The sequence below is a fragment of the Hyperolius riggenbachi genome, chromosome 7, assembly GCF_040937935.1.
Source record: "Hyperolius riggenbachi isolate aHypRig1 chromosome 7, aHypRig1.pri, whole genome shotgun sequence".
Lineage (NCBI taxonomy): Eukaryota > Metazoa > Chordata > Amphibia > Anura > Hyperoliidae > Hyperolius > Hyperolius riggenbachi.
In genome coordinates, this window is record NC_090652.1 from 45,945,473 (window position 1) to 45,972,290 (window position 26,818).

Below are 26,818 nucleotides of genomic sequence, written 5' to 3' on the forward strand. Positions count from 1 at the left end.
GCTCGGCGGGCGGCCCCCAGCGCATGGACAGGCGGGTGCCGCCCCCCCAGATCTGCCGCCTGAGGCAAATGCTTCACCCCGCCTCATGAGCGGGCCGGCCCTGGGGCCCTGGGGTGCCTCTTAGTCTAATAGCAATCAGTGTGTGACAGCTGGGGTGGGAGGGATGGAGGGGCGCACTTTGGTGTCTCAGCCTTGGGTGCTGGAGGACCTTGTCCTTGCTCTGATGGGAGGACATACCTCCCATTATGCAGCGATCCAGTACTGTCAAGGATTGGAACATAAACTGTGTCATAGTTTAGTGTGTGTACAGCCATGATTACATTTTTATATAGAGGAGCACAAACACCATCCTTCATTCTAATTGATTAACGTATGGCCATCCTAAGGGTTTATTTACACAAGGTAGCTGTATTTGGCTGAGGCACCTGTGCTGCTGCAAAACCATGCCCAGCTACAGGGATTGGAGTGGGTGCTGCGGGAAACTGCAACACGGCAAGGCATAGTAGGAATAGGCAGCATTTCCCTGATGCCACAGGGGGCCCAGTGGGGGTGGGAAGTTTATTTTCCCTGTCCTGAGAGTTAGTGGTAAGGGTGAAAACATGCACGTTTTATCACAGAAGCTAATGTAATTGATAGAGAAAATGCTCCCAGTGCTTCACTGCTGTCTGTTGTTATCTGCATGGGGAAAACACATTCAAGTGTGCACTGGCCAATTTAATAGCATTCATTCTCAGTTTACCTGTGCAGAAAGTGAGGGGGGAGGGGCCTCCCTCCAAAGATTTGCAGGTGGGCCCAGTGATTTCTAGTTACGCCCCTGTGACTTATCACAACAAAATTATCTACGCTCACCTAAAGGATTATTAGGAATACCTGTACAATTTCTCATTAATGCAACTATCTAATCAACCAATCACATGGCAGTTGCTTTAATGCATTTAGGGGTGTGGTCCTGGTCAAGACAATCTCCTGATCTCCAAACTGAATGTCAGAATGGGAAAGAAAGGTGATTTAAGCAATTTTGAGCGTGGCATGGTTGTTGGTGCCAGATGGGCAGGTCTGAGTATTTCACAATCTGCTCAGTTACTGGGATTTTCACGCACAACCATTTCTAGGGTTTACAAAGAATGGTGTGAAAAGGGAAAAACATCCAGTATGCGGCAGTCCTGTGGGCGAAAATGCCTTGTTGATGCTACAGGTCAGAGGAGAATGGGCCGACTGATTCAAGCTGATAGAAGAGCAACGTTGACTGAAATAACCACTCGTTACAACCAGGTATGCAGCAAAGCATTTGTAAAGCCACAACATGCACAACCTTGAGACGGATGGGCTACAACCGCAGAAGACCCCACCGGGTACCACTCATCTCCACTACAAATAGGAAAAAGAGGCTAACATTTGCACAAGCTCTCCAAAATTGGACAGTTTAAGACTGGAAAAATGTTTCCTGATCTGATGAGTCTTGATAGAGTCAGAATTTGGCGTAAACAGAATGAGAACATGGATCCATCCTGCCTTGTTACCACTGTGCAGGCTGGTGGTGGTGTAATGGTGTGAAGGATGTTCTCTTGGCACACTTTAGGCCCCTTAGTGCCAATTGGGCATCGTTTAACTGCCACGGGCTACCTGAGCATTGTTTCTGACCATGTCCATCCCTTCTTGACCACCGTGTACCCATCCTCTGATGGCTACTTCCAGCAGGATAATGCACCATGTCACAAAGCTCGAATCATTTCAGATTGGTTTCTTGAACATGACAATGAGTTCACTGTACTAAAATGGCCCCCACAGTCACCTGATCTCAACCCAAAAGAGCATCTTTGGGATGTGATGGAACAGGAGCTTCATGCCCTGGATGTGCATCCCACAAATCTCCATCAACTACAAGATGCTATCCTATCAATATGGGCCAACATTTCTAAAGAATGCTTTCAGCTCCTTTGTTGAATCAATGCCACGTAGAATTAAGGCAGTTCATCTTTTAGGTGAGTGTATATCTTGTTCCTTAACCACTTGAGGACCTAGGGCTTTCTACCCCTTAAGGACCGGCCACTTTTTTTCCATTCAGACCACTGCAGCTTTCACGGTTTATTGCTCGCTCATACAACCTACCACCTAAATGAATTTTGGCTCCTTTTCTTGTCACTAATAAAGCTTTCTTTTGGTACTATTTGATTGCTCCTGCGATTTTTACTTTTTATTATATTCATCAAAAAAGACATGAATTTTGGCAAAAAAATGATTTTTTTAACTTTCTGTGCTGACATTTTTCAAATAAAGTAAAATTTCTGTATACATGCAGCGCGAAAAATGTGGACAAACATGTTTTGGATAAAAAAAAACCCATTCAGTGTATATTTATTGGTTTGGGTAAAAGTTATAGCGTTTACAAACTATGGTGCAAAAAGTGAATTTTCCCATTTTCAAGCATCTCTGACTTTTCTGACCCCCTGTCATGTTTCATGAGGGGCTAGAATTCCAGGATAGTATAAATACCCCCCAAATGACCCCATTTTGGAAAGAAGACATCCCAAAGTATTCACTGAGAGGCATAGTGAGTTCATAGAAGATATTATTTTTTGTCACAAGTAAGCGGAAAATGACACTTTGTGAGAAAAAAAAAAAAAAAAGTTTCCATTTCTTCTAACTTGCGACAAAAAAAAAATGAAATCTGCCACAGACTCACCATGCCCCTCTCTGAATACCTTGAAGGGTCTACTTTCCAAAATGGGGTCATTTGTGGGGTGTGTTTACTGTCCTGACATTTTGGTGGGTGCTAAATTGTAAGCACCCCTGTAAAGCCTAAAGGTGCTCATTGGACTTTGGACCCCTTAGCGCAGTTAGGCTGCAAAAAAGTGCCACACATGTGGTATTGCCATACTCAGGAGAAGTAGTATAATGTGTTTTGGGGTGTATTTTTACACATACCCATGCTGGGTGGGAGAAATATCTCTGTAAATGACAATTTGTTAATTTTTATAACACACAATTGTCCATTTACAGAGATCTTTCTCCCACTCAGCATGGGTATGTGTAAAAATACACCACAAAACACATTATACTACTTCTCCTGAGTACGGCGATACCACATGTGTGGCACTTTTTTGCACCCTAACTGCGCTAAAGGGCCCAAAATCCAATGAGTACCTTTAGGATTTCACAGGTCATTTTGAGAAATTTCGTTTCAAGACTACACCTCACGGTTTAGGGCCCCTAAAATGCCAGGGCAGTATAGGAACCCCACAAATGACCCCATTTTAGAAAGAAGACACCCCAAGGTATTCCGTTAGGAGTATGGTGAGTTCATAGAAGATTTTATTTTTTGTCAAAAGTTAGCGGAAAAAGACACTTTGTGAAAAAACACAGTTAAAATCAATTTCCGCTAACTTGTGACAAAAAATAAAATCTTCTATGAACTCGCCATACTACTAACGGAATACCTTGGGGTGTCTTCTTTCTAAAATGGGGTCATTTGTGGGGTTCCTATACTGCCCTGGCATTTTAGGGGCCCTAAACCGTGAGGAGTAGTCTTGAAACGAAATTTCTCAAAATGACCTGTGAAATCCTAAAGGTACTCATTGGACTTTGGGCCCTTTAGCGCAGTTAGGGTGCAAAAAAGTGCCACACATGTGGTATCGCCATACTCGGGAGAAGTAGTACAATGTGTTTTGGGGTGTATTTTTACACATACCCATGCTGGGTGGGAGAAATACCTCTGTAAATGGACAATTGTGTGTAAAAAAATCAAAAGATTGTCATTTACAGAGGTATTTCTCCCACCCAGCATGGGTATGTGTAAAAATACACCCCAAAACACATTATACTACTTCTCCCGAGTACGGCGATACCACATGTGTGGCACTTTTTTGCACCCTAACTGCACTAAGGGGCCCAAAGTCCAATGAGTAACTTTAGGATTTCACAGGTCATTTTTGTTTCAAGACTACTCCTCGCGGTTTAGGGCCCCTAAAATGCCAGGGCAGTATAGGAACCCCACTAATGACCCCATTTTAGAAAGAAGACACCCCAAGGTATTCCGTTAGGAGTATGGTGAGTTCATAGAAGTTTTTATTTTTTTGTCACAAGTTAGCGGACATTGATTTTAATAGTTTTTTTTCACAAAGTGTCATTTTCCGCTAACTTGTGACAAAAAATAAAATCTTCTATGAACTCACCATACTCCGTACGGAATACCTTTGGGTGTCTTCTTTCTAGAATGGGGTCATTTGTGGGGTTCCTATACTGCCCTGGCATTTTAGGGGCCCTAAACCGTGAGGAGTAGTCTTGAAACCAAATGTCGCAAAATGACCTGTGAAATCCTAAAGGTACTCATTGGACTTTGGGCGCCTTAGCGTACTTAGGGTGTAAAAAAGTGCCACACATGTGGTACCGCCGTACTCAGGAGAAGTAGTATAATGCGTTTTGGGGTGTATTTTTACACATACCCATGCTAAGTGGGAGAAATATCTCTGTAAATGACAATTGTTTGATTTTTTTACACACAATTGTCCATTTACATAGAAATTTCTCCCACCCAGCATGGGTATGTGTAAAAATACACCCCAAAACACATTATACTACTTTTCCTGAGTACGGCGGTACCACATGTGTGACACTTTTTTGCAGCCTAGGTGCGCTAAGGGGCCCAACGTCCTATTCACAGGTCATTTTGAAGCATTTGTTTTATAGACTACTCCTCGCGGTTTAGGGGCCCTAAAATGCCAGGGCAGTATAGGAACCCCACAAGTGACCCCATTTTAGAAAGAAGACACCCCAAGGTATTCTGTTAGGTGTATGGCAAGTTCATAGAAGATTTTATTTTTTGTCACAAGTTAGTGAAAAATGACACTTTGTGAAAAAAAACCAATAAAAATTAATTTCCGCTAACTTTTAACAAAAAATAAAATCTTCTATGAACTCGTCATACACCTAACAAAATACCTTGGGGTGTCTTTTTTTCTAAAATGGGGTCACTTGTGGGGTTCCTATACCGCCCTGGCATTTTACAGGCCCAAAACCGTGAGTAGTCTGGAAACCAAATGTCTCAAAATGACTGTTCAGGGGTATAAGCATCTGCAAATTTTGATGACAGGTGGTCTATGAGGGGGTGAATTTTATGGAACCGGTCATAAGCAGGGTGGCCTTTTAGATGACAGGTTGTATTGGGCCTGATCTGATGGATAGGAGTGCTAGGGGGGTGACAGGAGGTGATTGATGGGTGTCTCAGGGGGTGGTTAGAGGGGAAAATAGATGCAATCAATGCACTGGGGAGGTGATCGGAAGGGGGTCTGAGGGGGATCTGAGGGTTTGGCCGAGTGATCAGGAGCCCACACGGGGCAAATTGGGGCCTGATCTGATGGGTAGGTGTGCTAGGGGGTGACAGGAGGTGATTGATGGGTGTCTCAAGGTGTGATTAGAGGGGGGAATAGATGCAAGCAATGCACTGGCGAGGTGATCAGGGCTGGGGTCTGAGGGCATTCTGAGGGTGTGGGCGGGTGATTGAGTGCCCTAGGGGCAGATAGGGGTCTAATCTGATAGGTAGCAGTGACAGGGGGTGATTGATGGGTAATTAGTGGGTGTTTAGGGTAGAGAATAGATGGAAACACTGCGCTTGGGTGGTGATCTGATGTCGGATCTGCGGGCGATCTATTGGTGTGGGTGATCAGTTTGCCCGCAAGGGGCAGGTTAGGGGCTGATTGATGGGTGGCAGTGACAGCGGGTGATTGATGGGTGGCAGTGACAGGGGGTGATTGATGGGTGGCAGTGACAGGGGGTGATTGATGGGTGATAGGTGATTGGCAGGTGATTGACAGGTGATCAGTGGGTTATTACAGGGAAGGACAGATGTAAATATTGCACTGGCGAATTGATAAGGGGGGGTCTGAGGGCAATCTGAGCGTGTAGGCGGGTGATTGGGAGCCCGCAAGGGGCAGATTAGGGTCTGATCTGATGGGTAACAGTGACAGGTGGTGATAGGGGGTGATTGATGGGTAATTAGTGGGTGTTTAGAGGAGAGAATAGATGTAAACGCTGTGCTTGGGTGGTGATCTGATGTCGGATCTGCGGGCGATCTATTTGTGTGGGTGGGTGATCAGATTGCCCGCAAGGGCGGGTTAGGGGCTGATTGTTGGGTGGCAGTGACGGGGTGATTGATGGGTGATAGGTGATTGGCAGGTTATTGACAGGTGATCAGTGGGTTATTACAGGGAAGGACAGATGTAATTAATGCACTGGCGAATTGATAAGGGGGGGGGGGTCTGAGGGCAATCTGAGCGTGTGGGCGGGTGATTGGGTTCCCGCAAGGGGCAGATTAGGGTCTGATCTGATAGGTAACAGTGACAGGTGGTGATAGGGGGGTGATTGATGGGTGATTGATGGGTAATTAGTGGGTGTTTAGAGAAGATAACAGATGTAAACGATACATTTGGGAGGTAATCTGACGGCGGGTTTGCGGGCGATCTAATGTTGTGGGTGGGTGATCAGATTGCCCGCAAGGGGCAGGTTAGGGGCTGATTGATGGGTGGCAGTGACAGGGGGTGACAGGGGGTGATTGATGGGTGATAGGTGATTGGCAGGTGATTGACAGGTGATCAGTGGGTTCTTACAGGGAAGAACAGATGTAATTAATGCACTGGTGAATTGATAAGGGGGGGTCAGAGGGCAATCTGAGTGTGTGGGCGGGTGATTGGGTGCCCGCAAGGGGCAGATTAGGGTCTGATCTGATAGGTAAAAGTGACAGGTGGTGATAGGGGGTGATTGATGGGTGATTGATGGGTAATTAGTGGGTGTTTAGAGGAGAGAATAGATGTAAACAATGGATTTGGGAGGTGATCTGATGTCGGATCTGCGGGCGATCTATTGGTGTGGGGGGGTGATCAGATTGCCCGCAAGGGGCAGGTTAGGGGCTGATTGATGGGTGGCAGTGACAGGGGGTGACAGGGGGTGATTGATGGGTGATAGGTGATTGGCAGGTGATTGACAGGTGATCAGTGGGTTATTACAGGGAAGAACAGATGTAATTAATGCACTGGTGAATTGATAAGGGGGGGTCAGAGGGCAATCTGAGCGTGTGGGCGGGTGATTGGGTGCCCGCAAGGGGCAGATTAGGGTCTGATCTGATAGGTAAAAGTGACAGGTGGTGATAGGGGGTGATTGATGGGTGATTGATGGGTAATTAGTGGGTGTTTAGAGGAGAGAATAGATGTAAACAATGGATTTGGGAGGTGATCTGATGTCGGATCTGCGGGCGATCTATTGGTGTGGGGGGGTGATCAGATTGCCCGCAAGGGGCAGGTTAGGGGCTGATTGATGGGTGGCAGTGACAGGGGGTGATTGATGGGTGATTGACAGGTGATTGACAGGTGATCAGGGGGATAGATGCATACAGTAAACAGGGGGGGGTGGTCTGGGGGGGGGTCTGGGGAGAATCTGAGGGGTGGGGGTGATCAGGAGGGGGCAGGGAGCAGTGGGGGGGATAAAAAAAAAATAGCGTTGACAGATAGTGACAGGGAGTGATTGATGGGTGATTAGGGGGGTGATTGGGTGCAAACAGGGGTCTGGGGGGTGGGCAGGGGGGGGTCTGATGGGTGCTGTGGGCGATCTGGGGCAGGGGGGGTACAAAATCAGTGTGCTTGGTGCAGACTAGGGTGGCTGCAGCCTGCCCTGGTGGTCCCTCGGACACTGGGACCACCAGGGCAGGAGGCAGCCTGTATAATACACTTTGTAAACATTACAAAGTGTATTATACACTTTGTATGCGGCGATCGTCGGGTTAACATCCCGCCGGCGCTTCCGTATGGCCGGCGGGATGTTGCGGCGGGTGAGCGGCGCCAGGCGGAGGCGGAGGATCGCGTCACGGATGACGCGATCGCTCCGCCCATGCCCCTACAAGGACCGCCGCCATTTGTCAATACGGCGGTCCTTGCGGGGTGCACTTCCCGGCCGCCAATTGTACATACGGCGGTCGGGAAGTGGTTAAGGGGCCAGAGACTCCTGGTACGGAAGTAGTTAACAAGCTGACACATCATTGCATTCCAGCGGATCTGGGGGTGTGGCTAGATTACAGGGACAACAATGGATAATTTGCATATTCAACAGTGATGCATTGTGGGAGACATCTTGGAATTCACTCCAACCTGAATAATTGCAAATACTTTCTGTTTTAAGAAGGCAAACTTTGTTTTCCATAGCATTTTAGTAAGAGAGAGCTTTTTGGTGTATTGTAGCCCCTTACACACTCCTAGGGGTTCTGGTTCACCCTGAGCCTGCTGGGCAATCTGTAACACCTGAAACAAGCATGCAGCTAATCTTGTCAGATTTTTATCAGATGATCTGATCTGCATGCTTGTTCAGGGTTAAATTCAGAGGCAGAGGATCAGCAGGACAGCCAGGATACTCATATTATTAAAATGGAAATAAATATGGCAGCCTCCATATACCTCTTGCTTCAGGTTCCCATTAATTTAGTAGGACCCGGGTGGGGCCTACGTCCTTCCTCTGGCTTTTTAAGGTTAGTGTTTTTGTTTTATTTTGTTTTGTTTATACAAAAACTGATTTGGAATGAATGAGTTACTATTTCTCTAATACATTGATTGCTTCTCTAACTTCTTGTTGATGATTGGTTCAGTCATTGAGTCAGGGGTCGAGTGCTGTGTGAACGCGGGTGAACGGCGTCTACCCACTTTTATTGTAGCGTGAACGCCGTTCACCCTAGCACTTGCCCCAGCCCTGCACCGCCGCTACTATCAATAAAAGTATTTGCCAGCCGCGTCCGCTCGCTCACCAAGCCCTGGCTTCCTGGATGTGGAGCGCAGAGCTGCCAGTGCGCCGAGCGTTCCATTTGCTGTGTACGCTCTGCGTATGACATCACGATCGATGTCATACGCATGCGCATAGCGGTGCGGCGGCTCAGAAAGGACGGGATACAGTGGGCTGCAGTTGTACTGCAGCCATTAGCCAGACAGGACAGTCCAGGTCCCCTAAGCAGAATAGCGCCGGAATCCTAGCAGTGGCAGGATTCATTAATTTAAGTAAGGAGTGGAAGACCCTCAAGGGGGTTTAGAATTATACATTAATTTTACCAGGTGGAGACTCACCTAAAATAATTCTAATACAGTATAATGCACATTTGCATGGTGGTGGGGGGTGGGGGAGACCTCATGCCAGCAACAGGCAATAATATTTAATATTCTATCAATATCCTGATTATACTGTATTACAGGCAATAATATTTCATATTCTATAATATTATATATATAAATTATATACAATATTGTAGAATATTAAATATTCTTGCCTGCTTCTGGCATGAAGCATGAGGTCCCCCCCCCCCCCCCCCATGCAAATGTGCAGACCCTTAGGCCCCGTTCACACCTATAACTGCAAAACGCAGGCGATTACCGCCGGCATTTGACGGCAGTGATTTTCCCGCGATTAACGTGGGAAAAAATCACTGGACACTGCGGAGGTTTTGGAGCGATCGTGATTAGCGTGCTTTGCACGCTAATCATGACCGCAAATCGCCGCCAAACTGCTGCATGCAGTGCGTTTGCGGTTATCGCTAACCGCAAACGCGGCAGTGAGAACACTGCCACTTGCTACAATGTGTAGCGGTTTGCCATGAGCGGGAATCGTGCGATTCCCTCTCAGGTGTGAATGGGCCCTTAGTCAGATCACTTTGATATATCATATTAGAATTGTTAGTCACATCACTTTGATATGGTCTATATAGTTTCAAATTCATTTTGAACAGTATGAACTGTTGAAATCATGAATTGCAGTCCTGGGCTGGTGATAACTTAAAGTGAACCAGAGATGGAAAAAAAAAAAAGCTTTATATTATACATCCCTGGGGCTTCCTCCAGGCCTATGGGCACGGATCACTCCCACATGGCCGTACTCCGCTGCCAGCAGCTCCGATATCGGGTCCCGTTACTTCCTCCAGTCTGAGGAAGTGCGCGCAATGGAGGACGTAACTGGACCCGATATCGGAGCAGCGGAGGACAGCGTCGTGGGAGTGATCCGTGCCCATGGGACTGGAGGATGCCCCAGGTATGTATAAAGCTTTTTTTTTTTTCCTCTGGCTCACTTTATAAGTTATTATCACCAGCCCAGGACTGCATTTCATGCATAATTTGAACTATAGACCATATCAAAGTGAATTGGATTAAAAATAAATAAATCCTGTAATAAATCTGCACTGCTTCTACTTAATGCTTTTATGGAAGCAGACATATTGTTAACATCCTGTGCTTTCGCATGAGCTTATCTGCCATGGCAGTAATGCGACACAGGGAAGAGATCAAATTACAACTAGTGATTAGTCACAGATGATGGGGAATTAGACAGGCTAAACTCTCTAAATACATACAGGGTACATTACTCTGTGTTTTCCTTCTGTCCTGTGCAAGAGTTCAGGTCCACTTTAATGTTTCTGAATCATTAAAGGGGGACTGAAGTGAGAGGAATATGGAAGCTTCCATATTTATTTCCTTTTAACCAATACCAGTTGCCCGACAGCCCTGTTGGTCTATTTGGCTACAGTACTGTCTGAATCACACCAGAAACAAGCATGCAGCTAATTTTGTCAGATCTGACAATGTCAGAAACACCCTGATCTTCTGCATGCTTGTTCAGGGGCTATGGCTAAATGTATTAGAGGCAGAAGATTAGCAGAGTTGCTAGGCAAATGGTATTGCTTAAAAAGGAAATAAACATGGCAGCCTCCATATCCCTCTGGGCTCGTTTCCACTGTAGCGGTGCGGAATCGCCTGGATTCCACCGCTGAAGAAATTGCATGCGGCTGCGTTTCCCCATGCGGATTTATCCACGATTTCGCATGCGATTTCGCATGGCAAGGAGCCAGGCGAATTTAACCATGTCACTGCCTGTGTAAAGTTCCATTGCCTTTCATGCGAAATCGCAGGGAAATCCGCATGACAAAGCCGCATGCGATTTCCCTATTGAATGCATTAGCGGCGATTCGCCCGCATTCCTGCCGCACGTGAAATCTGACGTCCCTGTCGTGCAGATTTTTCCCGCACCAAAAAACGCCGCCGCCGCCGCACACGTGGAAACAGCCCCATCCACTAACATTGAGTATGCGAATCCGCATGCAGTGCCCGCATGCGGATTCGCTATAGTGGAAACGAGCCTTTTAACTTCAGTTGTCCTTTAATTCAGTTGGTTGAGGCTGCTTCCACACAGGGACGTTACAGGCGCACGTTAGAGCAGCCTGTAATGCTCCCCCAACGCACACCAATGTAACACAAGTGGGCTGTTCACACAGCCCACGTTGCGTTACATGTAACGCTGCACGTTATTCAGAAAGTGCAGCATGCTACGGCGTTTCAGCGGCTTAAGCCGCGTTAGACTGTCTGCACATGCTCAGTAATGTTGGGGAGGACCGGAGAGTGGCCAGGCACATGGCTAATTAATATGCACTGCACGTTTTGACATGCAGTGTTTACTTCCTGGAGCGGCCGCTCTGTGCGGTGATTGGCCGGCGGGACCACGTGATGCCGCATGCGCACAAGAGTACGCATCACGGCATCACGGACGCCAGAGTGAGCTGCACAACGCGGCTCACTCTGACGTCCACATCGAAGAGCACCAGGCCTTGCGTTAGGTGCACGTTATGCGACCTTAACGTGGCAGCTAACGCAACGTCTTAGTGTGCAAGTAGCCTGAAGGGCACTAAACCAATAAAATGCTCGGTACTCACAATGAGATTTACTGTCAGATTGATTATTTCCAACATGTTCCATTTTATTTCTGATTGATTTACCATAGAAGTGAACGGAAAAACCATGGGAAATCAGATCAGACTTGATGATTAATCAATGACAGTAAATCTGCCAGAAAATCTCATTGTGTCTACCTAGCATAAGAATAATTACAAAATGTAATCAAATAGTGAATGGTAGTACCATTGGCTGTTTGACTACATTACGTATTGTAATTGTTCTTATATTGGTTGGCTTAGTGGTCTTTATCAAACGTAATTGCTTTTAAAGAGGAACTCCAGTGAAATTAAATAATGTAAAAAAAATTGCTTAATTTTTACAATAATTATGTATAAATGATTTTCAGTGTTCACCCATTGTAAAAGCTTTCCTCTCCCTGATTTACATTGTGACATTTATCACATGCTGACATTTTTACTAATGGCAGGTGATGTCAGAAGAAGTAGCTGCAACTTGCTTTTTTGGCAGTTTGAAACAGCTGTAAACAGCTATTTCCCACAATGCAATGAGGTTCACAGACAGAAAACTGCCAGGACCATGGTCCTCACAATTTGTGACTTTAGCAATGGTGTAAAAGGTCTGCTGGGGAAGTTTGAGCTCTGCCGTAGTGTAGGGCCTGTACACACTGAAAAACGCAGGCAAAAACGCAAGCGCATGCGTTTTTAAAGTGCCTGTAGTTTTAAAAACGCATGCAATCCTTTGTTTTTTTTCTAGTTTACATTTCAACAGGAATCAGGACATTGCAGAGTCTTCTGGGATACTGACTTCTGAAAAACGCAGGCAAAAACGCAAGCGCATGCGTTTTTAATGCGTTTTTCATGCGCTGCGCTTAAAAAAGCGCAGCAGGCACTGCGTTTGCGTTTTTTTAAAAACGCATCGCACCAGTGTGTACAAGTCATCACGATTTTCATTCTTTTTCAAAAGACCTTGCGTTTTTAAAAACGCATGCGTTTTTAAAAACGCAACGCAAGCGCAGCAGTGTGTACAGGGACCTCAAAAATAGATGTAATCTGACAGTTTTTCCCCAAAATAGACATAATCTGGCAGCAGCAGTTTCCCCAACATACACATAATCTGGCAGCAGACCACCAAAAATACATGTAATCTGGCAGCAGTGGTCCCCCCAACATACCCATAATCTGGCAGCTGTTCCCCAAAATACACTTAATCTGTCAGCAGCGGTTTCCCAAAAATACAGATAATCTGACAGCAGTTCCCCCAAAATAGGTACCCCCAGTATAGGTAGCCAGGTCTATAGGTGTCCCCAGTGGAAGTAGCCAGGTCTATAAGTGTTCCCAGTATACGTAAACATGTCTATGGGTGTTCACAGTATAAGTAGCCATGTGTATAGATGTCCCCAGAATAGGTAGCCTGATCTATTGGTGTTGCCAGATGTATAGATGTCCCCAGAATAGGTAGCCAGGACTTTAGGTGTCCCCCAGCAGGAGGGGAGGCAGCGCAGTGAAGGTGGAGCAGCGGGCACAGCGACGGGGAAGGCGGGCCATCTCCAACCCTTCCCTCACCTTGGGGCTTTCCCTTGCTCTCTTCCCGCTCCAGAATTAAGCTTGTGAAAGGCTAAAACGCTGCGTTTTGGCTGCAGGCGTTTTCAAGGCGTTTTCAAGGCGTTTTAACGCCTATACATTACAATCAATTGTAATGAGAAACGCAGCGGTAGGCCCAGAAAAAGCGCCTGGGAGCGTTGAAACGCAACGCTCCAAAACGCAGCGTTTAGTGTGAATGGTAAAATGAAAGTCTATGGACTTTCTTTTACCTAGGAAAACGCCAACTTCTGCCGTGGCGTTAAAACGCCGAAAAAGCCCTCTGGTGTGAAAGGGCCCTTACGGGTGGCTGGCAGTGGGCAGGGACTTACCCTTGTCTTCTTCCAGGCGCGAGAGGGCACTCTGTGTGTCGCTAGACTGGTCTAGACCAGAGCAGCGGCACGCATAGCTCTCTCCCACGCGTGGAACGAGGAGGCTGCCAGCCTTGCACAAAGTTTAATTCTGGAAGGGGGAAGTGAGCAAGGGGGGGCCCCAAGGTGAGGGAAGGGGGGGGGGATTGGCCCCCCTTCCCTGCTGCTCCCCCTTCACTGCGCTGCCTCCCCTCCACATGCTAGGGTGGACGACATCCACGCTCAAAAAAAGTAGGTGGACGTTGTCCACCCACATTCACGCAAGACTCAATCCCTGACTCACCCCAATCCCGATCCCCCACCCACACACACCACAACACTAAAAAGATGCAACAAATGGTCCTTAATGCTGCTTTTTGGTCAGGGAACGTCTTTTTGGCCCCCCACCCAGCAGCCAGCCCTGGGGCCCCATTGTTACTAAAACCGACCCTGGTTTTATTTGCATAGTGAGGATTGCGTAGAGGTGTGGAAATTAGTGGTAGGGTACTTACGGTGCCATGCAGCCCAGGGGCATAACTATAGGGGACCAGCGGGGGGGGGGGGGGGGGGTACAGCTGTAAGAGGGCCTCTATTACTTCACTCCCTCTGATAAAGGGGTCCGTCTTCTAGATCAGGTGTTTTTGTGGCTACACTTATGGGTGTAAAGATTATAGTGTCCACATGTGTTTATGACCCTTACAAGATTGACTTCAGGCTGTGAGGGACAGCAGGGGTAGACAAGTGAACAGGGCAGTTTCTAGGCTAAATTGCACCCAGGGCAAGGGTGTAAAAATTGCGCCCCCTTCCCACCCACCCTCGTGGACTCACAAACCCTTACTCTTTAGGGACAGTCACACAGCCACAGATCACAAGTAGATCTGCCCACTTACTAGTGACCAGCCGCTCATCCATCAGAAAACACACTGTAGAAGAGAGCCTGGAAAGCCGACTCCTCCATGGGCGCCATTCACTGACATTCTGCAGTACTGCCACAGGACGTCAGGTGTCATCACGCGGTGGTGACGTGATGATGACTTGACGTCTGACGCAGGCAGCCCAGGAGGAGTCAAGGAAGGTGATTGCGCTGGTAATCTTCTTTCTTCTTCCATTTGGCTGCACTGCACGTCACCAGCTCCCTAGCGGTTATGTCCTTTTGCCTGCGCCCTCTTCTTCTACTTGCCGGTCTGTGCCCTGCCTGCCCTGCCCAAGAAACGGCCCTGCAAGTGAAAGGATGTGAGCATTGTGGGGCCCCATGATTTATAGCTATACCCCTGATGCAGCCCCCTTCCTATTTGCTTGTTCCAACAAATTCTGGACATCCTGAGCCTGTTATGAGTTACTACTAAGTTACTGACTTTCAGGGTTGCTTGCAAAGTTTTGCCAATGTCATTTTTGCATTGAAAATGCCATTGTGGATTTTGAGAAAGTTTCAAGAAAAATAACTTTTATTTTCGTGTCTTCATGTTTTTTGCGAAAAAGGAAAAAAACTAATATTTTTACCACAAAAGTTCAATATGTTTACCACGAAAAATCGTGAAAGATGCGACAACGCAGAAAAATATTTTTCCCACGACAATGTTTTACCACAGAAATGCAAAAAATCTATATGTTTACCATGAAAAGGTGCAAAAAGCGCAACAGTACAAGAAAAAAAAAAAGAGATTTTTACCATAAAGGGCACAAAAATAACTGAATGAATTTTCAGTGGAGTCTTCCCTCGAAAATCGAATTTAACATTATTTTTGCAAAAATTAAAGCAAAAACAATATTGGCATTTTTCTGGCTCATTATTGGTGACCTTTCAGCAACACTTTCACTGTGTTTCAATACGACCCAAGGGAGATTGTAAACGTTTATTTATCTTATAGCAGACAATTAATTAAATGAATTCCAAAATTTGCGTAATCTGTTATAGTGGTGTCCTCACTGCTTTATTGGCAGATGTGGAACCCTTGTCAGGTGACTGGCACACATGGCACTTTCCTCAGGTGGCCCTCACAGTTGACGCTATCTTCATTGTTGTCTTCTTAAAGGAATAGTAGCCTCCTTTACTTGTGACCCAAACCAATCCCGTGGCGTACTCAGTGGTGGTCCCATTCTGGTACTTCCCATTCAGGTTGGAACTATGGCAACTGTTGTACCACCAGGCACCATGGAACCTCTCTGCACAGTTGCCAGAGTATGTATCCCGGTCTTTATCGTAGGTGGAAAAATTCATCCCGACCTGGCCACTCAGAGAGTCTCCTGCGGATGACAACACAAAGTAGAAAAGCATTTAACAGCTGCCTGGTGTTTAGAAGTCTATTTATAAAGACATAGAAAGCATACAAAATATTGGAAACTCTAAAAGTCTGTAGCCACTGTGCGATTTTCACCATGATTTTTCTGATGACCGGCAATTTTTAAGTGATGAGCGATACTTTCCATGATCTCATGGCGTGGGTACAGACGCCTGACCACACGAACAAGGTTTGGAGATGCGCAGATATAACAACTATCACAATGGATCCCCAACGACTCCCGTACAAAGTACGGCGATCGTTTGACCTCTTGCGTTTGCGCCTGTCTTGTGCCGCCACGTGACGCCATGTGTTCCCGCAGGTAGGAGGCTGGATCAGGGAACCTTGTTCACCGAGAGCCGTCGCTGTGATGTTCCCCGATCCTTCATTAGGTGAGTATTTATCTTCAGGCCTGGGACCCACTCAGAGCACTTCTGCAGTGCGCTGCAACAGTGGAACCTCAAGGGGGTGGTTTCATTTGCAGTCTTGCGATTGCGTAGTATTGGGATCGTGCCGCAATCGCAAATTGCTGCTTGCAGCATATTGGGTGTGATCTCGGAATTGTGGTGAAATTGCAGCACTTCCACAGTTTGACAAATCACGGGGTCTTTTGCGATTTCCTGCAAAGCACCTGTAATGGGTCCCAGGCCTTAAACAGGTTTACACCCACTATATAGCCCTTGATTCACTAACCGGTGCTAACATAGTTAGCATGTCTTAAAGCTTTGGACGTGCAAACTAGGGTGCTAAGTAGTTTGCACGTCCAACCCTAGTTTGCACGTCCAAAGCTGTTAAGGCTATTTTGCACGCGAACGGTGCAACCTTTCGCGCACAATGGTGCGACGTTATTGGCGCATTGCGCAGTGCTAAACTTTGCGCACGGAATGCTTGCACGCATATTAGCACATGAAGCGGCCGTTTTCGCGTCCGTGTGTTCTTGCTCAAATGTTTTCCCTGTTCTGTTGTGGACAATTGCAGACATATTTTCACGTGTGGTGTCCAAAAAATGGATACGAAAATATATGCTTGATTTCTGTGCACACAAGTGTGAACCTAGCCTGAGGCTTACGTATATGTATGCCTCCCCTGAGCTGGGGGAAGGGTGAGCTGAATGATGGCTCACCCTGTTGCCACTCCGATCCCCGGTGGTATAAAATACTATTCCCTCATAGTCATATTAACTCAGAGGCAGTAAGTAATTCAGGGTCTGGGAATCACTGGAGCCTAGAATTACCCTTACATGCCACATGCACTATAACATTAATGCTATGGGGCGCCTAGTTTCAGTGCTTGGCGCTGACCACCGTGTGGTGAAACTACCTGCTTCGTGCCATGGGTTCTAATTCCTAATGCAAAAACTGCTGGTGATGGTGTTCATGAATATTTAAAGAGGAACTCCAGTGAAAATAATGTAATAAAAAAAAGTGCTTCATTTTTACAAAAACTATGTATAAATGATTTAGTCAGTGTTTGTCCATTGTAAAATCTTTCCTCTCCCTGATATACATTCTGACTTTTATCACATGGTGACATTTTTACTTCTGGCAGGTGATGTCAGTGGAAGGAGAGGCTGCTTGCTTTTTTGGTGGTTAGAAACAACTGTAAACAGATTTTATTTCCCACAATACAACAAGGCTCCCACAGCGTGCAGTCAGAACCATGGTCCTGACATTGCACTGTGGGAGGGATTTCACCACATTATCAGCCATACAGACCCCCTGATGACCTGTTTGTGAAAAGGAAAAGATTTCTCATGGGAAATGGGGTATCAGCTACTGATTGGGATAAAGTTCATTTCTTGGTTACAGTTTCTCTTTAACCATTTCAGAACCAAATTAATTTTCACAAATCAGCACTGCTCCCATTAATTCACCAATAACTTTATTACTACTAATCACACCTAAATGATCTATGAGTCTGATTCACTATTTGGTGCTAGCCCAGTTAGCACGCCCAAAGGCTTTGGGCGTTCTAACTATAGTGCAAAACTTTGCACACGAAACGTCGCTTCGTGGTGCGACGAAAATGGCGCACCTGATGCGACCTTAACGTCGCATAGTGCGCCCTCATAGTTGCATCAGGTGCGCCGTTTCGTGCGCACCGCGCTGTGTGTGCGCAAAGTTTTTGTGTGTGTGGGACTTATCGTGCGAGCGCTAGTTAACGCGCACAAAGTCACTTTAGGCGTGAAGAGGGGCTTTTCACAAGCGTGCTAACAGTTAGCACCACTTTGTGAATCAAGCCCTATATATTGTTTTTTAGTGTGTGATAATTTTGTTTAGTAATTACCTTATTTTCAATGCATTTTAAAGGGAAAAGTAGAGAGAAAAACTGAAAAACACACTATTTCTTCATTTACATCCATTATAGCTTTACAATAAACGGTACTAACTATAAGTTAAACCCACTAATTTTATTTGCTTATTCATCCTGGTTATAACAACATTTAGATTACGTTCCCAGCTCAATGTGTGGTGACAATATTGTATTTGTTTTCTCATTGTACACTATTGATGATTATAAGACCTTATTTGCAAAAATAATAGTAATATACCCTCATGGCATACATATTTAAAAAGCCAAGTTCCTAAGGTAGCAATATATTTTGTTTCTTTCATATTCTGTAACTTTGTTTTCATTTTACAAGTCTTTGATTTTGGTACACAAGGGGCTCGATTCACAAAGCGGTGATAACCCAGTTATCACGCCTAAAAGACTTTAGGCGTGATGACTATTGCACCATGCTGGTGAAAAGCCCCTTATCATGATAAGTTTAGGCGTGATAAGTGTAGATAAGTTTAGATCGCAAAGTCCCGCGCGCAAAGCTGTGCCATTAAACTCTATGCAACGTTTCGCGCACCAGACTTTGCTAGCGCAAAACTTTTGATCAGCTGTGCACTGTGGTGCTAACCCAGTTGGTGCTATAGTTATCATGCCTAAACTTATCACGCCTAAACTTATCACGCCTAAACTTATCACGCCTAAACTTATCATGCCTAAACTGAGTTTAGGCATGATAAGGGGCATTTCACCAGCATACTAACAGTTTGCACCGCTTTGTGAATCAGGCCCAATATACAAAAATGTAATTGCCTTTGATTCAGTTTGTGACTAAAAAGAATACACAAGACATGGGCCTCAACCCTTAAACTTTCTCAACTCTATTCTACTACTTATCATGGTTAAAGGGACTCCGAGCTCTACAAATAATCAAAATTGGTACTTAGCTGGGGCTTTCTGCAGCCCACTGTAGGTCGGGAGGTCCCACGGCGACGTCCTGGCTCCTCTTCCAGTCTCCCCGCACAAATGGCTTCCGGCGACACCAGGCCCGAGTGTCGGGCCCTCTCTTCCTGGAAGATGACGTTAGTTGTCATCACACCGGCCGCCTCGCGTCATCACGGTGGCCGGCGTGACTGTACTGCGCATGCGTGATTAAACTGCCTCTCACATATAAGACGCCTCTCACATATACATTCCTTTGGTGACTACTATCTTACGGTAGGGCGCCTCTCAAATATACATTGCTTTGGTGACTACTATCTTATGGTGGGCGCCTCTCACATATACATTCCTTTGGAAGATAAGAAGCGTCCGCGGGGACAAGCGGGAATCGTTCCAGGCGCCCGCGGGGACGAGCGGGGACACGCGGGCGCATAATCTAACCGTGTATGCCCAGCACTAGACAAATAGCATGCCTTATCAGAGTTAAGGTGCCTTATTTAGCGTTAATGTGCCTTATCCGAGTTAATGTGCTTTATCTGTGCCATGTCAGAGATAAGGTGCCTTATCACAGTAAACATGCCTTATCAGAGTAGCATAGCGAGCGCTATGAACTTATGCCTACTAATTGGCAATGACGAGAGCTCCACTCTTCCTGCCCTGAGCCACTGCGGGTCCAATCACTATAAGGGACATTATCCAGGCACTTTGATTGGCCCAATAGGCCAGGGGCGCTTCTCCCACCAGTCAGTAGAGGCAGCCGCTGGGGCGCTGTGCATTGAAAAGGCGCGACCGCCCGCTGCATCTACTGTGAGCATTTTTAACTTTTTCATTTATTTACCTTCAGCACTCTCCCCATGTGCTCACTAGTGCCTTCCTCTGTATAGTGTCTCCAATGAGTAGACTCCGCCTCCCCGATCAATAGAGCAGTGAGTCCACACTGGCTCTTTTCTCCACCACTCCTAAGCTGCGCCCCTGTTTCTCCATTATCCACCACAGTAAAGTGTTTACCTCATGTGGCCACACCCCGCCTTTAATTCCGCCCCCGCCAGTCAACTCAAGCACTCTGGTGCGTTAATTGAAATGCCTGATGATGACACTGGTTCTGTTCCTGCAGTGAGCAGCTTCCCTGTCTATGTCTGCAGAGTGCAGACTGCAGATGATAGTAGCTGAACCCTTTCAAGTAATAACAGGATGTGCTGTGTGGGGGAGGAGCTGGTCAAGGAGGAAGGAGAGCTTCTGTGCAGAGAAGGGGGAGGCTGCAGCTGAAGGCTGTACCCAGTAGTGATGGGAATTCCGGGTCTTCTCGGAGAATCGGCTCTTCTGAATCGGCTCCCATCAAAGAGCCGGCTCTTACGGCTCTGAATCGGCTCTTCATTACATATCACTAGACACCACTCAGAATTGGAGTAAAAACCCCGCCCCCGCCTCCATGACAACTCCAGACTGCTTCTCGGAATGGAGCAATCCCTCCTGCTACTGCTCTGCTCCGCCCTATACACTCCTACAGCCTGGAAGAGGAGGACTACATCTCCCAGCATGCCTCAGCGCCCTTTATTACAGAGCAAATCAGAGCTCTGTGGGGCGGCTGAGGCATCGGCTCTTTTAAAACTGAGAGCAGGCTCTTGTCGTTCACAGCAAAGAGCTGGCTCTTAGAGCCGGCTCGTTCGCGAACGACCCATCACTAGTACCCAGGGAGATAGGAAACGCTAGTCCCAGGACACATCACTTCTTTCTACTCCATGAGTAAAAGCAGGCTGACAACTGTCTGCTTTTTGGGATGGCCAGGCACTCTTCATTAATCACTGTTTATTCAGTGATTGGGCCAGGCTGCAGTATAAACTGATAGAGCATTGTATTGTATAGGAGAAGAGAGACTGGGCATCAATGTGATCTGTTTAGGAGTATATACTGCGTGCTGCAGTTGTGTTATGCCTTGATGCAATTTGAAAGAAGCTGAGTCCTTATTATAGGGGCCCACTATGTGAGCATTTTATCCATTCTTGCAACCTGTTATACATTAGTAAAGTATTGGATCTTATTTCACATATAATGTCATGGTAATGGTCACCTGTCAATGACATTCTTGAACACTGGGGGACGCTTAAAGCAGACCTGAAAATGTAACACAAAAAAAAAAAAAAACAGTTTCACTTATCTAGGGATTCTACCAGCCCCAGCAGCCATCCTGTCCCCCGCAGGTCCCCAACGATCCTAGCGGTGCAGTTTTGGTTTTGTCGACTTAGAAGTCGACATCCACTGTGCTTGTGCGGCCCTGGCATGGGTCCTCATTCGCTCCTGTCACCGAGAGCGTCCTCAGCGAAGACTGAGTACGAGAAAATCTCTACTGCGTAGGACGCTCCCAGCAACAGGAGCGAACAAGGACCTGTGCGGCCAGGGCAGGAGCAGCCAACGGTGACTCTACAAACCGAAACTGCGCTGCGGTGGGAGAACAGAGGATCGTTGAGGACTGGTGCGAGACAGGTTCACTTTAAGTGGTTGACCAACAGGATAGCAAGCATTGAGGAGTACAGTTTTACATTTGTTTTTCCCATGGTGGAGGGGTTACTTCTGGCTGCAGCTGCTGCTACTACCATCTCAAACTGAGGCCAGTTGGAAGTGTCTGTAAACTCCTAGCAGTTCTGTTGTATAGGCAAATCATTAGGCTCAGCTTTTTTTCTGTCTATAGCCAAGTAGCTTAGATTCTAAGCCTTTGGCAGGGTCCTTCTTTATCTCATAATTCAACATGACTATGTGCTCCTTTTGTATGACTTCTATTACTGGGCCCACCTAACCAGCCCAAAATTGCATGATCACGTATTCTCAGGGCCGGGCCGAGGCATAGGCTGGAGAGGCTCCAGCCTCAGGGCGCAGTGTAGGAGGGGGCGCACAATTCATTCAGCTGTAATTTCTAATTGTGTATGAAGCAGAGAGAAATAAGAAAAGGGGATACATAGCAGTGACTGCAAGCCAGATAACTAGATATTAAGGTGTTGGGGAGGTTGTGGGCCCTGTGGCCCTCTTAGTCTAATAGCAATCAGTGAGTGAAAGCTGGGGTGGAAGGGGTGGAGGGGCGCAGTTTGGTGTCTCAGCCTTGGGTGCTGGAGGACCTTGTCCCTGCTCTGCGTATTCTCTACCCTGTTTGCCTTGTATAACTTTTACTACATTGTATAACCTTGTTATGTCTGCCATCCATTTGAATCATTGTATGTATTTATTGCCCAGCGCTGCGTAATATGTTGGCGCTTTATAAATGCAATGAATTATAATTGTATGGACAAATTATTTGTTAAATAGAATACTCTTCATTTTGGGCGATGCTGTGCTTTTGACATTAACCACTTGCCGACCGCACGCTTATACCGTGCGTCGGCAAAGTGGCAGCTGCAGGACCAGCGACGCAGTTCTGCGTCGCCAGCTGCAGGCTGATTAATTAGGAAGCAGACGCTCGCGCGAGCGGCTGCTTCCTGTCAAATCACGGCGGGGGGCTCCGTGAATAGCCTGCGGGCCGCCGATGGCGGCTCGCAGGCTAAATGTAAACACAAGCGGAAATAATCCGCTTTGTTTACATTGTACGGCGCTGCTGCGCAGCAGCGCGGTAAGGCAGATCGGCGATCCCCGGCCAATCAGCGGCCGGGGATCGCCGCCATGTGACAGGGGACGTCCCGTCACTGGCTGCACAGGACGGATAGCGTCCTGTGCAGCCTCGATCGCCGGGGGGGCCAGGTAGGAGAGGGAGGGGGAGGATTTCGCCGTGGAGGGGGGCTTTGAGGTGCCCCCCCCCCGCAACACCCAGGCAGGCAGGAGAGATCAGACCCCCCCTGCACATCATCCCCATAGGGGGGAAAAAAGGGGGGCAATCTGATCTCTCTGCCTGCACGCTGATCTGTGCTGGGGGCTGCAGAGCCCACCCAGCACAGATCACTCAAAACAGCGCTGGTCCTTAAGGGGGGGTAAAGGGTGGGTCATCAAGTGGTTAAAGGATACCCGAGGTGACATGGAGATAGACATGTGTACTGTATGTACAGTGCCTAGCACACAAATAACTAGGATGTGTTTCTTTTTTTCTTTCTCTGCCTGAAAGAGTTAAGTGAAGTGACAACAGTGTGACCCTCACTGATAAGAAATTCCAACTATAAAACACTTTCCTAGCAGAAAATGGCTTCTGAGAGCAGGAAAGAGATAAAAAGGGTCAATAGTTCATAGATTTTAGCTCTGGCATACTTCAATGTGTCATTGAGTAAAAACAACAGTTAAAACTTAAAAAGCAGATTTAAACATAAAATAAAACTGTAGAATATTTTAAAAAGTCATTTTTAGGAGAAGGAAGATAGATACAATTGTTTATTTAATTAGTTTATTTTCGCCCCGGGTGTCCTTAAAGGACTTACGAGGCCAAGAATAGAAAAAAAAATTAAAAAAAAGTTAGCTACCTGCATCAGCTTGTAAGGCACGGAGGACGCCGTCCGTGCCCTCCGTGCTGTTTCGCTAGGTCCCCGACGCTCAATAGCCCCCCAAAAAGGTCCCGACCGCGTGGCCCGGGTCGGGCTCCCCAGCCTGTACAAAGATGGCCGCCGGAGCTGGCCACCGGAGCTGGCCGTGGCTGCGCAGTCCGCATAGCCGCGAGTGCGGCTGCGCAGCTCTAAGGCCAACCCCCGATCCACGTAACAGTAGTGTGGATCGGGGGGGGGGGGGTAGCACTTGCGGCTATGCGGACTGCGCAGCCGCGGCCAGCTCCGGCGGCCATCTTTGTACAGGCTGGGGAGCCCAACACGGGTTGTGTGGTCGGGGACCGTTCGGGGCGCTATTGAGCGGCGGGGACCCAGCGGAACGGCACGGAGGGCGCTGACGGCATCCTCCGTGCCTTACAAGCTGATGCAGGTAGCTAACTTTTTTAATGTTTTTTTTCTATACTTGGCCTCGTAAGTCCTTTATAAGGATAGCAAAGCTGAAAATGTATATACAATAGGGGTCTATACATACTTAATTTTTATGGTTATCCAAACCAGGATCACTGCCTCCATTGCTTCTGCCAGGCTCCATTTACATGCAATCAGTCTTGGATAAGGCCCCCATCCACAAGTACCAGTAGTTGGTGACCTCTAAACCAGATCACGAAGGCAGTGGCAGCCCTGCCAAAGTGGTGTCCAAGAATGAACTATTCATGCGTAGTTGAGGAATATCTGCTTCGACCCCAGTTGAGGTCTAGACTGGGAATGACTGCAGGGAAACGGAGCCTGGCAGGGGAAAATGGAGGCAGCAATCCTGGTGTGGATATAGGATCCTTTTATGGATGCAATTTCAACTCTTATATCCTTTAATGTTAGACTGACCACAGGTTATTGCCTGGTGCCCCTAATGCCCTATCCTCAATGAGGGTTGTAGTTGGCTGCAGAAGCTAGTGTTGGGTGGGGTAGGACTAGGTTAGGCACCAACTAGGGTTAGTTAAGTTTGGCCACCAAGCAGCAGAGAGGGGCGCAGGCCCAATCAGCTGGTGGTGGTGGGGGGGGGTACCACAGGTTTCCTTGCCTGGAGTGACAAAAAGGCTAGAGACGCACCTGCAATAGGCTGCCTGTCACTTGACATGCATAAGCAACCTCAAGAATCAAAATTCCCTCTCTGAAGTCATAATTGACAAAATCAATATTGATCAATGCTTCACTGTTCAGAAACTCTTTATTGTATCAAATTTGCATGATTAAAAACAAGGCATAGTCACATGACATCCATACTGTAAGTCTGTATACAGACTAATAATAAATAGACAAGGCTCTATAGTTCCTATTATGAAGATAAATATATAACATAATCAGGGGCGCCTCTAGCCTTTTTGTCACTCCAGGCAAGAAATCCTGTGGTGCACCCCCCCCCCCCCTCCCAATAAAAAATGTAAAAAAATCACATAGAACACTTCACACATGATATAAGCCACCAGAAGAGGAATACTATGAAATGGGGCCCTAGGCAAGATGACACTTTTTGACCTCTGCTGATTGTCACCTGTCTTATTTAGTTAGATTTGGTAGGGGTTAGCATCCTCCAGGCTTCTAGACTCTCTCTAGACCCTAGGCAGCTGCCCAAGTTTGCCTTGTGGATGATCAGCATTGTATGCCATACAGCACATGCTGCCAGTATGCACCTCAAATAAATACAGCATCCACACTACAAGTTCCAATGGCAGTCACATTGCAAGATTGGATTATCAAGCAAGACATTCTTACTTTCAGAATAATTTTTTACAAACATTATGAGATATGCAAATATGTTACCACCTGTTGGGGTAGGACTGGAGTGGGTATATCATGACATTGAAGGGCTGATATGGTAAGGTGGTTTAATAGTTTGATTCATAATCCATTCTGGAGATAAGCACCGTGTGTTTGTAGTGTAAGTGATACAAGAGAAGAGAAGTAGAATGGAGGGAGGAAGGGTAGTAGAGGGTCAGAATTGATGACATGGATGAGCAGATATCTATGAGTAGAATAGAGGCTCAGTGGATAGCACTATTGTATTTTAGTCCTGAGTCCTAGGCTTGAACATTGGCCAGGGCAAAATCTGCATGGAGTTTCTGTCTTCAGACACTTAAGACATCTCCTACATCCTAAAAAACATACTAATAAGTCAACTGAAAAGTCAGCTGAAAAGACAAGGCCGAAAACTTGAGAGGCTGTGGCGCAAATCTCAGTCCCCAGAAGACAAACATGCCTTAATCCTCCACTTGAAGAGCTACCAAAAGGTAATCACGGGAAAAAAATCATCCTTTCTATCACAAGAGATTGCAAATGCAGTTAACAAACCAGCCCAACTGTTCCACACAGTGGAAAAACTCTGCAACCCGGCATGTCAAAAACTTAACACCGAGTCTTCAAAGGACCTCTGTGACCAATTTGCCCATTTCTTCACAGACAAAGTCTCCGCTATAAGGTCCGCCATCCAACTTACAGCATCTGAGCCTAATATAGCGCCGAAGACCATTAGCAGAGACAATGTAACACCTTGGTCAAACTTCAAAGAAATTGATGAAGAAGTCACATCAAGCATCCTCCTTCACGTCCGCCTAACTACCTGTGACCTAGATCCTGGCCCAACACAGTTCATGTTGAACTGCCCCGACCTGTTCGTACCGGTATTCCTAAAAATTGTTAACTGTTCCTTAAAATCAGGGATATTTCCTGCTTTACTGAAGGAAGCAATCATCAGGCCTCTCCTCAAAAAACCCTCCCTGGACCCAGATGCAATGACCAGCTACAGACCTGTCTCTAACCTCCCCTTTCTGGGCAAGCTAATTGAAAAAGCTGTTTACCTCCAGCTAGAAGCCAAAATTCTACAAAACAACAGTTATGACCCATTCCTGTCTGGCTTCAGGAAACACCACAGCACTGAAACTGCCCTCATCCAAATATGCAACCACCTGCTCATGGCAAGAGACAGAGGAGAGTGCTCCATCCTCATACTGCTAGACCTTTCTGCAGCCTTTGATACAGTTGACCATGACATCTTGATAAACAGGCTACAGGAATACTGCGGCATTGATGGCATAGTTCTTCAGTGGTTCCAATCCTTCTTGAGTGGCAGAACCCACAAAGTGTCTATGGGGCCCTTCTTGTCCACCCCTGTATCACTTAAGTATGGGGTGCCCCAGGGCTCAATCCTCTCTCCCCTGCTTTTCACGATTTACATGTTACCGCTGGGAA

At 46.8% G+C, this 26,818-nt stretch overlaps 1 protein-coding gene across 1 annotated transcript in view; it reads right to left on the reverse strand.

Annotated features, from left to right (window-relative positions):
• Positions 1-15,486: 15,486 nt before the first annotated feature.
• LOC137525504 (microfibril-associated glycoprotein 4-like) overlaps positions 15,487-26,818 on the reverse strand; it is a 51,805-nt gene continuing 40,473 nt past the window's right edge. The window contains exon 6 of the mRNA XM_068246626.1: positions 15,487-15,873. Within this exon, the coding sequence (XP_068102727.1) occupies positions 15,614-15,873 (260 nt within the window). The 3' untranslated portion in view covers positions 15,487-15,613. The remainder of the gene's footprint in view (positions 15,874-26,818) is intronic.